Source organism: Sceloporus occidentalis, unplaced genomic scaffold (assembly GCF_023333645.1).
Source record: "Sceloporus occidentalis isolate IW3139 unplaced genomic scaffold, rSceOcc1.0.p SCAF_5, whole genome shotgun sequence".
In the NCBI taxonomy this organism is placed as follows: Eukaryota; Metazoa; Chordata; class Lepidosauria; order Squamata; family Phrynosomatidae; genus Sceloporus; species Sceloporus occidentalis.
This window is the reverse complement of record NW_028316985.1, coordinates 160,237,767-160,251,234: the sequence shown is the minus strand read 5'-3', so window position 1 is coordinate 160,251,234 and position 13,468 is coordinate 160,237,767. Positions and strand designations below refer to the sequence as shown.

Genomic DNA, 13,468 nt, shown 5'->3' with positions numbered 1-13,468 from the left:
AAAAGTTGTCTTTGTCGCTGAAGCACCGGCAGTAGTCTGTGAAGTCCCTGCCACACAGATCTCATGGAGAATCTCTGAGAGAGAAATAAGATGTCAACACCCATATCCCCTTCATCAGTTGAGTTTTCATGGAAGGAAGCACAATGGGTGCTGCAGGACAAAAAATTAGTTTGGTAGCAAGAAAGAAGGTAATCAGTTGATTATTTCCAGCATGTAAGACATGCACACTTGTAACAGAGCTACGACAGAATAATGCCAGGCCACCAACAATATCATGCAGTAAAGCATAATGCTAGTGGTACCGATGCATCACTATGGCACTTGTGATAAAGCCCTAGTGCATGGTAGTGAAGGTATAACACTTAATTCCTAACAACAGAGCCAGAAGAGGAATAGCAATAGCAAGTACATTTCTATACTGCTTATCAGTGAACGAAACACTCTTCTAAGCAGTTTACAATCTGTAAGCTAATTGCTCCCCACTGGGTACTTATTTTGACCTACAAAAGGATGGAAGGCTGAGTGGATCTTGGAGCCCTGCCTGGGATCAAACTCACAACTCTCTGGCTGCAGTACTTGCATCTAACCACTGTGCCACCAGAGCTCAGGCACATCAGGAAGTGATGCTGTCTAACCTAACCTAGCTCTAAACTATTTCACACTACAAAATGATAGCACTGTGAATCCATTTTAACTGCCATAGTAACATCCTTTGGAATCCTAGGTTTGTAATTTGGTGAGGCACTAGAGCTCTCTGGCAGAGAATTCTAAATTACCGCTCCCTAGATTGAAAATGAGTGCAAGTATGGTGTAATGGTTTGAGTGTTGGACTACAACTTTGGAGACCAGAGTTCAATTCCCCACACAGTCATGGAAACCAACTGGGTGACCTTGGGCGAGTTGCACACTCAGCCACAGCAAACCCCATGATAGGTTTTCCTAAAGGTCACTATAAGTTGGAGACAAGTTGAAGGCACACAACAACAACAAATATTGAAAATCCCAGAATTCCATATAAGGTTTCCATGGTACCTGAAGTGGTATCATAGCACAAAGCAAGTAATTGTGTAATGTGAAAGAGCCCACTGTCTCTCACACAACTACTTCAAATGAGTCATTAGTGAAGCAAAATTATGCATTTACTTCCAACAAAGCCAAAAAAGAACTTGCTATGGTGACTGTTCATGAAAGGATTTGAGAACTATCACCAATTCTACATAATCGAAACACTGAGAATCCACTGGCATTTCTTCAGATCATCTTCCTTAGAGGATGCTAAGAAAAATAAGAGATACATGTGCTTCTCTTATTTTGTCACAATGAGCCAGTTTTCAGCCTAATTTCAAATCCAAGGCCCAAGCCGTATGATGTAATAATAATGAACAAATCCATTCTGTTTCCTCCCACACAATCACACTCCCTCCTTTTCTTTCTTTTAAAATTTCTTCTGCCATTTATTGTGTGAGGGGCAGATGATGATAAAGGGAAACATTTATAGACTACCTCACCAAATTGAAACCATCATAACTGACAACACCCCAAAGACAATGTAGGCCTGTGACTTTAACATCATCACCAGTTTTCCCCTGTATGATTTTTAACAACTTTGCCTGATAAAGAAGACAATTAAGCTTCAAAAGCTTGTATAATGTATTGTATGTTTTGGAGTTGGCCCAAGAAAGGTATCATTGCTTGTGGATTTTGGATTTCGTTGCATTTTGCTGCACAGCCAACATGGCTACCTTTGAATATTTTTTTCTGAAACTATGCATATAACATTAAAACTGATCTCAGTTGTACAACACAAAATGAGTCCTAGAATAAAATCCAGAACTCAGTTTCCATGTGTTTATCACTTTAAAAACAACAACAAAGCTGTTTCTCTGTTACCCACTGAAGCTGTGAGGTCAAGCATTCTTTGCATTAGCTTTCCTGTAAAATGCATTAGAGTGTCCCTGTGGAAAATCAAAACTCTTATGGACTTAGGGTTTATAAGCCTCTAGTAGAATTTAAGGCTAGCAATTAGGATCATTATCTCTATGCAATTCTGTTTCATTGGCTTCATTATGGACTGAGTTTAGTGGAACAATTCTTGATCCATTATAGATTTATAGTATTTCTATTACTACTGTGAAGCGAAACAAGCTGTGATGCGTCTTTCAAAATGAAGGACTCCAGCTTTTTAAAAGTTTAACATTTTCCTGTCTGAAAGACATAAGGAGGCCCCTGCTCAGCTGGAAAATGCATGTCATGTCTGTATATTTCAATGTGTATATATTCCCTTCCCCTCCCCTCTAGGTATTTCCTCCCAAGAATAGCAAGATTTGCTTGTTCTTTATCATGGGCTCATTGACTCACACAAATGGGTTATTTACAGTAGCTGTGTTCATTGAGGCATACTCACTGGTGTTTAAGACCATGTGTTTATAGGGACATACAGTCCATTGAACTCAACAGGACTTATTTTCCATGCATATGCAGGAAGCTGGCTAGCATCTCACCATGGTAAAATGAAAAACTGTGCCCAAGCATATAATATGCTCTCTTGAATTGTGTGACACATTTTAGATTCATAGTATTTCTGTTACCATAGTGAATTGTGGGCTGCATCCTATCACTCTATTTGTTCAAGTTATATGCAGAAAACATTGTCAGAAAAGCAGAATTAGAAGAAATAAGAGTGAAGTTAGGAGGAAGGAACATCAACAACCTAAGGTATGCGGATGACACAGTACTGGTGGGAGGCACCACAAAATTGGAACATTTACTAAGGAAGGTAAAATATGAAAGTGCAAAGGCAGGATTAAGGTTCAACATAAAGAAAACTAAAATAATGACCACAGAAGAAATTCATAAATTGAATCTAGATGATGAGGAAATTGAAATAGTTAGAGAATCCCCATACAAAGGATCAAACATTGACCAGAGTGGTGACTGCAGTCCAGAAATAAGAAGAAGACTAAGAATGGGTAGAACAACTATGAAGGAATTAGAAAAGATTCTAATGAGTAAAGATATACAACTGAATAGTAAAGTTAGTATTGTCAAGGCTATTGTATACCCCATCGTCATGTATGGATGTGACAGCTGGACAGTAAAGGAAGCAAACGGAAAGAAAATCAACACATTTGAGATGTGGTGCTGGAGAAGAGTGTTTAGGATACCGTGGACACTGAAAAAAAAACAAACAGATGGGTCCAACGGATCAAACCAGAACTCTCCTTGGAAGCCAAGATGATCAAATTGTGGCTGTAGTACTTTGGCCACATAATGAGAAGGCATGGCTCGCTAGAGAAAACAATAATGCTACAAAAGGTAAAGGGTAGAAGAAAGAGGGGCAGACTGCATGCAAGATGGATGGACTCAATCAGGGGACCCGCAAGCATGGGTTTGCAGGGCCTGAGCACAGCAGTGGAGGATAGGGAGTCTTGGAGGTATCTCATTGGAGTTGACTCAAGGGCAACTAATGACAAATAGCAAAGAAGAGAAATGAGGCAAAAATTGGGGGGGGGGGGAGAACCTGAACAAAATCAGGATGCAAGTGCAATAAATCCAGTAGCTGCATAAATATAAAAACAAATTAAAATGTACAAACCAGGGAAATGTTAGTTGATTAATCAACAAAACCTAAGAATCGCCATAGTTTTCTGTGGCCATGTGATGCAGCCATCTTGTTGAAGTTAAGCTGCCCCACATTTTGCTTGCTTCTCAAGGGAATCAAGTACATTTCGCCTGGAAAACCCATGTGCCCCACCTTGAACTGCATGAATGAAGAAAGATGTGATATAATTATACCAAGAAATAATATTCTTTGAAAGTGACAGCTGACAGCACTAGACTATCAATGTCCTTGGCTTTTTTCCAAAAGCCCATTGTTTTAGGATTGTTCAGCTGAGGGAGGTCAAACCAGTTGCTTGCATCAGTCCTGGAGCAATACTACATTAATGTGGTGTCATTATGCATATTCGCAGGGAATCATAGGCCTGGTATAGATGGGCCCTTTGCAGCATGCCCATGAAGTGCTAGAGTTGCTCAGGGGCGGGACGTGGACATGCCCCACAACCCTAGCATGCCATGGGTGCGCCGCAGCTGCGCAGTGCCAACCAGACGGGGCACGTAATGGTGACGTCACAGCTGTGCCACTTCCAAATGATGTGGCGCAGCTGCGACATCACCATGCCATCTCTGGCACTTTGCTGCATCACAACAGCAAAGAGAGGTGCTGGGGAGGCGCCTCTTTTTGGCGCTCTGTACCGCACCATAGTCTTCTACATTTAAGGACTTGCTTTGAATGTTAAATTTATTTACCATTTTATATTGTTTTATTTATACGTCAAAAGATGCCCATGGTTTCTGGTTCACTAGCATTTCAGAAAGCACCAAGATACATTAAAATATTTGTGCATCCTGAGTGAAATTATTATTTTGTGTATAAATCAATGCACATCTCTCTTTTCTGTTCTGGGTCCAATGAGTGAAAAATGACATATTAAGAAGCTTAGAGTATACTTTAGTTCTTGGATAGCAATTCAGTGCAACTCTGTTTGAAATTTTATCATCATCTGCAATACTGATAGTTTAGGTACTTAGGCTGGTGTAGAAAGATAAGAACATAAAAAGAGTCATGCTAGCTCAAAGGCATATCTAGCTGTTGGAACTCCACAGCATGACATGATATTGACAGTACCTTTGTGCTTGTATTCCCTGCATCCATACATAGAGATATACAACATATGAAACTGGAATCATCATATAACCATCACGACTATTTGCCATTGATGGCCTTATCCTCCATCAATCTAAAGTATTTGTGTTATGTGCCCACTGTTTGCCATTTATGACGATTTACCACAATATTTCCTATTCCCCTATGCAATATTTGTGCATATTTTGATCCGTAAGTGAGTTCAATAAAATTGACTCCAGTCTGCCTAAGATGCACTGCTTCCAAAGTCACACAATAAGTATGTTCTTTGATCATATTTGGTAACACACCCAAAAAGAGGGTGACAACCATAAAACACATTTCTTATATTTTACCCACTTCATATAACAGTTAAACAATGACAATACCACTAAACCATAACAAAACAAAATGCATAACAAAAACACAAAAATCAGCAATTGTATAGCAGCATTAAATATATATTCCACACTGACTCCAAAATTCCTTATAGCACAGAAGAGTTCTTCTAAAGCAGGAATAGCATTTAAAGAATTAGGGTTAGATCTTCAATGGCACTTTCCTGGATGATCTAACCCTGATTCTATAAATGCTGTTTTAAACATGGAAAGAATATTTGGATATATTTTTAGATGATTGAGAAATATGCGTTTTTTCAAGTATCAAAAAATCTGGATAAAACAAATTCTGCAATCACTAGAATATTTGCACTTTGGGACTTATTATGCACAAAATTCACACATGGTTGTTTTGCACAGAAAACAGCATTTTCTGCGCTCTGCAAAACACAGTTTTCTGCACAGAAAATGTTACAATTGGGGATATTTCATCCCAAATTTGCACATGGTTGATTTATACCGAAAATACAGTAGTTTTATTTTTCTGTACAGAAAACAGCTTTTTTCTGTTCAGAAAATAATATTTCCATGCTTAAATATTATTTTCTGTACAGAAAATGCTGTTTTCTATGCAAACAGCCACCTGTGAATTGTGTTCAGAAAAGTTCTGAATGGTGAATAATGTTCAGAAACTGTGGTTTTCAAAGTCTTTCTCGCAGCAGGAAAAAATTGCTAGAATTACTTGTATCTTTCAAGAAGCAACTTATTAAAGAATTACATCCCTAAGAAGTATGTACTCTATAAAACACTGTTCCCATAGGATTTCTAATTTAGTCACTGATTATCTAGTCATTCAGTTTTGCAATCAAGACCCTAAAATGATTAAGTATAATATAAGGAAGTTAATGGAATAAAGTAACAGAAGCAATTTGTACATGAAACCATAATCTCTGAACCAGTTGCCAGTGCCAACTGAGCAGACCCATTGACTCACTTGCTGAATGGTATATCAACATATACATAACATCCATTGCTTCATTTAATGTAGTGGAGACTAACAGTTGGATTTATGCAATTATGTATTCATAATGGTATATTTACTAAACTAAATGTTCAACTGCCATTATGTCCTTTTAACTGCAGTTATGCACTTGTAACACAACAAATTTATATTGTGGTACTTGTTATCGATTTCCACCTTTTGGCACTGCACTTGGTCAGTAGTCATGTTTGCTTATTTTTAATATATGCAAATGTAGCAATGCCAACTGAGCATATGCAACAAAAAGATAAAATTGTGTTTTACTCTGCCATACATTTTGGCAAACATTCTCGCTACGCATTGTTATGGTGCCACCTGTCTTATCTTCCAGTCAGCAAGTGGCCTGAAAAGCAGATGGCTGGAATGCAAGAGCTGTTGGAGAGTTAATCCAGTTTAGATCAGTTGCACAAGTTGAAGGAAGTTGCAAGAGGGTGATTGACAGCCGGCCTGGAAGTAGTTACTGCAAATGAGTATTCCCAATACTAGACGCCAGCAAGGAGTAAAGAGAGGGGGGATACAGATGGGCGGACAAGTGCGGTTTCTTTTTAGAGGCGTCATAAGCACCGTGATGTGGCACCATGATGCATCTTCCGACTAGAGCCATTTGGGCGCGTGGATGCCCGTGCGTCACAATGCCATACCCTATGTGGACAGGGCCATGGCAAGATAGGGCACAGATGCCGATTGAAGGGCTGGGTGTGTATGGTCGCCCAGCCCTACGGAGCCCTAATATCAGCCCCAGGCTGGAGCAAAGCACCAGTCTGTACTGGACCAGAGTAATCAAATTTTAGATTGTAAGCCTGAGGGCAGGGAACCGTCTGACTAAAAAAATTTATGTACAGCGCTGTGTAAATTTACAGCGCTTTATAAATAAAGGTTAATAATAATAATAATAAGAAAACACTAATGCTGAAGAGTACTGCCAATAACCTAGACAAGATTGTTGAAAGCAAAAAACATGACAGAGAACTACTGGAAGATTTATAGGCAGCTGTCTCAAGAAACCAAGTGCCTGATTCATCAGTGTCTCCTATTTAACAGCTGCTGGGATTGTCATAACCTCTCCTTATCCCTTCAACAATCTGCAGTGGCAGTGTGTATTCCGCTTCTCCTGCCTCAGTCCCTAGCCCCTCAGACTCCTTAGGAGCTTAAATTTCTGGACCGCTGACTCCTCTGAATCTGAATTGTCCCACTTCAGAGGGCGAGTTATGACACCACCCAGGGGCTGTAAGTGTGGTGCAGAGACAAAATAAAAATGTTCCCTATGCACAGGTTATGCACAATCAAAAGGAGCTTAAGTATAAGCTCCACTGACCCTCTCATTAGGCCTTATTTGTATAGATCCATATAATAACATTATTAAAAATTCATAATAATGATTAATGGGTTGAAGTCTACTGGGTATGCTAGAAAAATAACTGGTGGGGATAATACAGGAAGCACAATATAAACAGATAGACAATGGAGGAAGCAAACTATAATTCTTACAGAAGACCTTGATTTATTTGGGACCATTGCTTTAATTGCTTCTTTAATTTATTCATAAATAATTCGGAATCAACAGTGAATTAAAGTTTTCAAGCCACGTTTTCAGATGGCATCTTGTCATTTAGAATGCTAAAGTATCTGTCAGACAGTTGGTCCAATCCATGCCACAGTATCTTACCATTCAGGCTATTTTGTTCTCTTTCCAATTACACATAGTCAAATGAGCCTTCAAATATAATATTGTGTTTAAAAGAATGCAAAATCCTATATGGGGCATTTGATCTATTAGAGTATGTGCTCCCTTCTCCAGTCCAGTATCTTCCAGCTAGTATATGTGAGATACATGTGTGTGTGTGTGTGTTGTAGTCCAATCCAGCTGTAGGGTGCCAGATATAGGAGGCCACTGTTTATGGTTTTCATTGGCACCAAGGATATCTCGCTTCAGTCAGTGTTTGCAATAAAATGAATATAAAAAATAAAATAAATTTTAATGCATAAACAAAGCTGATCTATGAAGTGCTCCATCCATAGAGCATATGTATGGATTAGTGCTGTTTAGTTCAGCATCTTGTTTCCCAAACTAGTCACGAAGCAAGTGCTTCTAAGAAGCCCACAAGCAGTAAAGATAGGAATAAGAGAGATTTCTGGCTGCATCCCGGTACTTTCTGAACTCGCTGGTGCTGGCTTTTGCATATATACATACAAGCATTGATTTTTATCTCAAGTGGACCACTTGTTATAGTCAGTGACACTGGACCAGATAGAAAAATAGTCAGACTTGGGATAAAGGAGTTTTCTATGTTCACTGGGACGTCTGAGCCCAGCCTGTACAACCTGTTCTTCTTCTTCTTCATTGTTTCACAAAATGAGTCAGTGATTCCACGGATCAAGTACAAGGTGACAACATAAAGGAATACTGGAATAATATGCTGATTACAGGAAGGGTTTTTCTTTTAAGCCTTATACTTTCATTTGTGGAGTCTCCTGGAAATGATCTGTTCTCCTAATCCTATTAAGCTATTGGAGGCAAATGACTGAAGAATCCTATCTTGGCAATGAAGCAAACAGAATGCTAAGATCAAAGGCATACTGAGGCACTGTGAATTCTGCAAATAGTCTGCATCTGGTGTGCATCAGCAGTTTACTTAGTTATATTTTTATGAGGTCTTTCAAAAGTATGTTCTCAAAGCAGTTTCCAAAGAAAATTGGCTAACAACAAAACATTTTAAAGTATATTACTGAAGGACAGCTGTGTGTTTGTGTGTGCGCACAAACATGTGTGTGCATACTTTGCAAGGCAGTCTGTGCAAAGCATGCAATGGTGCAATGAAAGCATTGATTTGGTACAGTTTAGAAATAATGTTATACTCTTTGTTTTTTCTCCTCTGTCCTGTATTGGCTTAGACCTTATGATACTACAAGCACAGAAGCAAAATCGCAGTGGGGTTATTATTATTGTTTGAAATGGCATACAGACAGCGGGATTGGATGCGCAAACATGGCACTCCTAGTACAACACTGAGTTGCTTGAGACCGCTATAACTGCCCTGGGTCAATGCTAGGGAATTCTGGGAACTGTAGTTTTGTGAGACATTTAGTCTACTCTGTCAGAGAGCTCTGGTGCCACAATGAACTACAATTCGCAGGATTCCCTAGCACTAAGCCAGGGCAGTTAAAGTGGTCTCAGACTGGATTATTTCTGCACTGCGTGAAGTTAGCCTTCTGTCCCCAATCTGCTGACTTTGAAAATACAGTATGTCCTACACGTTTCAAGGAAATTTATCTTTTTTCATACCTGCGCGGTTACATCAGGCCCAATGCTTCCACAAAGGATTCACAAAATCTCATTAGGGACATGTTATTGGGTGATTAAATAGGTGAAGGTTAACTCAGTACAGTGTTCAGTTGCAGTCCAAGGATTTGGAAGATTTTAGCTTTCAACTGGGTTTTGCTTTTGAATCTTCTGCTTGCTCCCTGAAACAAATAAGCCGTTATTACGTTATGACTAATAACACTTTTTAAAAGAGCCATGCTGCCACAACAATAAAAGCAGTAGCATGCATTGCAAGGTCAATAGAGCCTGATCCATTAAGTGCTCCAGAGCTGGAAAGCACAAGGAAGGATAACTAGGGAAGCGACAGGCGCCTGCAGTGTGAGCGAAGCCTGTTTTAAAGCAAACCACAAAAGTATTAGACTCCTACATCCTTCCCTTGCGATCACTGGACCACAAAAGTCCATTACCACCAGGATACCATGCATCCATGTTTAATAGGTTTGCCAGGAAAGCGATGGGGGAGTATTTGGCTTTAGTCCTGCCGCTGAAAATGCCTGGCCCCTAAGCATCATACCCAGGGTGACCGGACATCCTCCTTTTCTAGGACATGTCCTACATTTCTACCTTCCGTCCTGGAAGAATTCCACAATGGCCTCCATTTTGAGCATGACTATGCAGCATGGATTTATATGAGTGGGGTTTTTTAAACATTTTCTTTGGTCACGTCCTACATTTTTCCTGAATGTCATTTCGCGGTGCCTTTGTCCTCCTTGGCGGCAAGGACCCCTGGTCACTCTGGTCAATAAACCATTTCAAATGGTTTTATATCCATGTTTTAATCTATTTAGCAACGTCCGTCCTACATTTTCCTTCAACGTCCTGCATTTTAACCGTGGCTTTGTCCTCCTCGGCGGTTAGGGCCTCTGATAAATACAACTATATGAAATGGATTTGTATCAATGTGTTTATAATAATAATAATTATTATTATTATTATTATTATTTATACCCCGCTCTTCAGCCAAAAGGCTCTCAGAGCAGCTTACAGTTTGTTAATTAGACATTTCCCTGCCTCAGGCTTACAATCTAAAAAGACACGACACAAAAGCTTTGATTATTATTGTTATTATTTAGCTTTTATTGGGTCATGATGTTCCACATTTTTTTCCTTGAACGTCCTCCATTTCACTGCGCCTGGAGCTGAGTAACCTCGTTACTCATCCGTTTCCCAGCTCCTCAGGCGTTACTCATCATCCCTTTCCCATTAACTTTCCCTTCAGGCCACTTTAAGAGCCCTCCTATCCTCCCTCTTTCGAGGAGACACAACGTCCTCAACTGCGCATGCTCCAACCCCGCCGCTGTCAAAAGGACGGAGCCATGAATGAGCGCAGGGGGCGTGGCCTAGCGGGAGGCGTGGCTGGCGGGCATAACTTGCGAAGCGAAGACGAAACAGCGCCGTCGACGTAAAGCCACAGCGTTCCTCCTCTCTCCACCCACAAAGGGAGGGAGAGTTTGACGTCACGACGGTCGCCCCGCCCCTTTTTGCCTGTGATTGAACACCAGTCAAAGGGAGTGGTTGATGTCACGACGGTCACCCCGCCCCTTTTTCCTTGTGAGCCGAACACCAAAGGGAGTGGTTGACGTCACGACGGTCGCCCCGCCCCCTTTTTGCCTCGCTGACTGGCGGCGGTGATTCGAACGCCAGTGAAAGGGGAGCAGCCGTTGCTGGCTTAACGGACGTCGCTGGCTGTCTCGTGCCGCGCATGCGCACCAGCCCTCTTCCTCCCAACAACATGCCATGGGGAACAGCTGGGCGGCGCAGTGGTGCTGCTGGCTCTTCCCGAGGCGGCAAGCGGGACGCGTCCAAAGAGGCGCCGGCGGGTAAGCCAGCCCAGGAGGGTCCTGAGCAGAGGGCGAGGGCGAGGGCGGAGGAAGGCCTGTCTGTGTGTCTCTGTCTCCGCCTGTCGGGGCTGATGTCGTGTTCGTGTGTCCCTAGTTCCGAGTCGCCTCATCCTCAGTCGGTTGGCCGCTGCTTCTGTCTTGAAAAGGCCGCCTCAGTCGAAGGCCGAGCTGAGAGCGGACTCTTGGTAGCCCTGCTCCAGTATTTGAAGGGTGTCACGCTGAGGAGGGAGCAAGAAGAGGAGACTGAGCAACGGCTGCAAGCCTCAGGGGAAAGGGATTCGACTGTGGAACACACTCTTTCCTTCCTTAGAGGTCTTTTAGCAGAGGCTGGATGGCCATCTGTCAATGGAGAGTTCCTGCATGGCTGAAGGGGGTTGGACTGGATCAGGGCCCTTGGGTTTCTTTCAGCTCTATGACTTTGGAAAGCAGGGTTCGGAATAATCCGGTTTGGCACTGCCTTAACCCTTTCTGGCTCAAGGATGTGGAGTTCTGGGAGTTGGAGTTTGTCAGAGCTCTCTGACAGAGAAGGCTAAATGTCTCACAAAACTACAATTCCCAGGATTCCCCAGCACTGAGCCTGGGCAGTTAAAGCGGTCTTAGGCTGCATTATTTCTGCAGTATGTTTTGGACCCAATTCCCTATTTCCTTCTTAAAGGAATGTATCTGAAACGTATCACAAGCATGCTTCCTAAGTCATTTGATGGCACTTTAAATGCCCTGGCTCAGTACTGGGGGAATCCTGGGAATTTTGGGGTTTTTTTGTGGCCCCAGAGCTCTCTGACAGAGAAGGCTAAATGTCTCACGTAAGCACAGTTCCCAGGATTCCCTAGCATTGAGCCAGGGCAGTTAAACTGGATTGTTTCTGCAGTGTTTGGGGCCTGAGAGAAAGAAGCTGGTAGCAAGAGCTTCTATAGACTTGAGTCCGCTTCTTCAGATGCATGGAGTGGAGTGCAGAATCCAGAGAAAGGCCTAGATAAGCTGGTTCTGTGTGAGTCTCAGGACTATTGAACCCTCCTTCCAGCTCAATAGATCAGGCTTCTGTGGCTGATCATCAGGCTTTATGCTACTACAGTCAGCCCTCCACATTTGCAGCCTTGACTTCAGATTGGATTAATATGTTGTATTTGATGAACATGTTCACTCTAGGAATTGCTAGATCCCCCAAAGAAATTTTGTGGGAAATTGACCACGGGAGGACCTAGCGATTCCTAGAGAAATCACTTGTCTAGGCATTTGTAGGTCCTCCAGCATGACTCTGTGGTCAAAGTCTGGCAGATGTTGACCATAGAGTTGCATCAGAGATTCCTAGAGAGGTGTTCTCTCGGGTAAAAAGAATAGTGTTGTTGTTTTTTATTTGAGCTTTTCCCACATCCATGGGGGCCCTTTAAGCCCAGCAAATATGGAGGGACCACTGTAGTAGCCAGAGAAATGCAGCTAGTAAGTCTTTTTGCACAGAACTAAAGGCTAAGCATCAAGCATAAGCATCCCAAAAGCATTAGCTCTGCTCTACAAAATTGGTGGACTCAAACATTTCCCCATTGTCAAAACAGTTGGTTCATCTTTGGTTGTTTTTATCTTTTTTCCCCCCAGACATTCTTGCACAGTTATTCTGTTGCGTAAGGCTGATAACAGCAATTCAGTTAGCACACCTGATGTAAACCTGTCTTTATGCTCTTATAAAACAAAACATCTAAGGGAAGCATCATGACATCATATCATACCTTCCATTTGAAACCGTACAGTTGGATCATATACAGGATACATAACATGGTTCCCCAGCATAATAATCATAGCACGATTAGCTTGACAGTGAGAATGTCATTTTGAATCCCAAACCTTGTGGGCATGGAGATGAGGTGGCACGTTCGGTTTTAACAATGGTTGTTGGGAGCAAAGGCAGGAGGAAGGATGTTGCCTAAAGCCAAGGAGAGTTGCTAACCATATGAATGAGTACTGGAATGTAATCCAGGAAACAGAGAGGGGATGTGACAAACTGGTCATAGAGTTGGAAGAGACCTCAAGGGCTATCCAGTCCAACCTCCTTCCATGCAGAAATACACAATCAAAGCACTCCCTACAGATGGCCATCCAGCATCTACTTAAAAACCTCCAAAGAAGGAGACTCCACAACACTCCCAGGAAATAAATGGCACCCTCATGAGGAGGGGTCTTGGTGGATAGTATTGAAATCTGTGTAGTATGCCAGGAAAACATTGTCTCTATTCAACCCTCTGCTGATGG

General features: G+C 41.8%; 1 protein-coding gene across 2 annotated transcripts in view; it reads left to right on the top strand.

The window, feature by feature from the left end:
* Positions 1 to 10,761: 10,761 nt before the first annotated feature.
* The window catches only part of LOC149313043 (AP-1 complex-associated regulatory protein-like), a 28,928-nt gene continuing 26,221 nt past the window's right edge, over positions 10,762 to 13,468 (top strand). For both annotated transcript variants that reach the window (XR_016281341.1, XM_089525957.1), the window contains exon 1: positions 10,762 to 11,206. Coding sequence is in view for 1 of the 2 variants with exons in the window: in XM_089525957.1 (XP_089382083.1) it covers positions 11,124 to 11,206 (83 nt within the window). In the remaining variant the exon portion in view is untranslated. The remainder of the gene's footprint in view (positions 11,207 to 13,468) is intronic.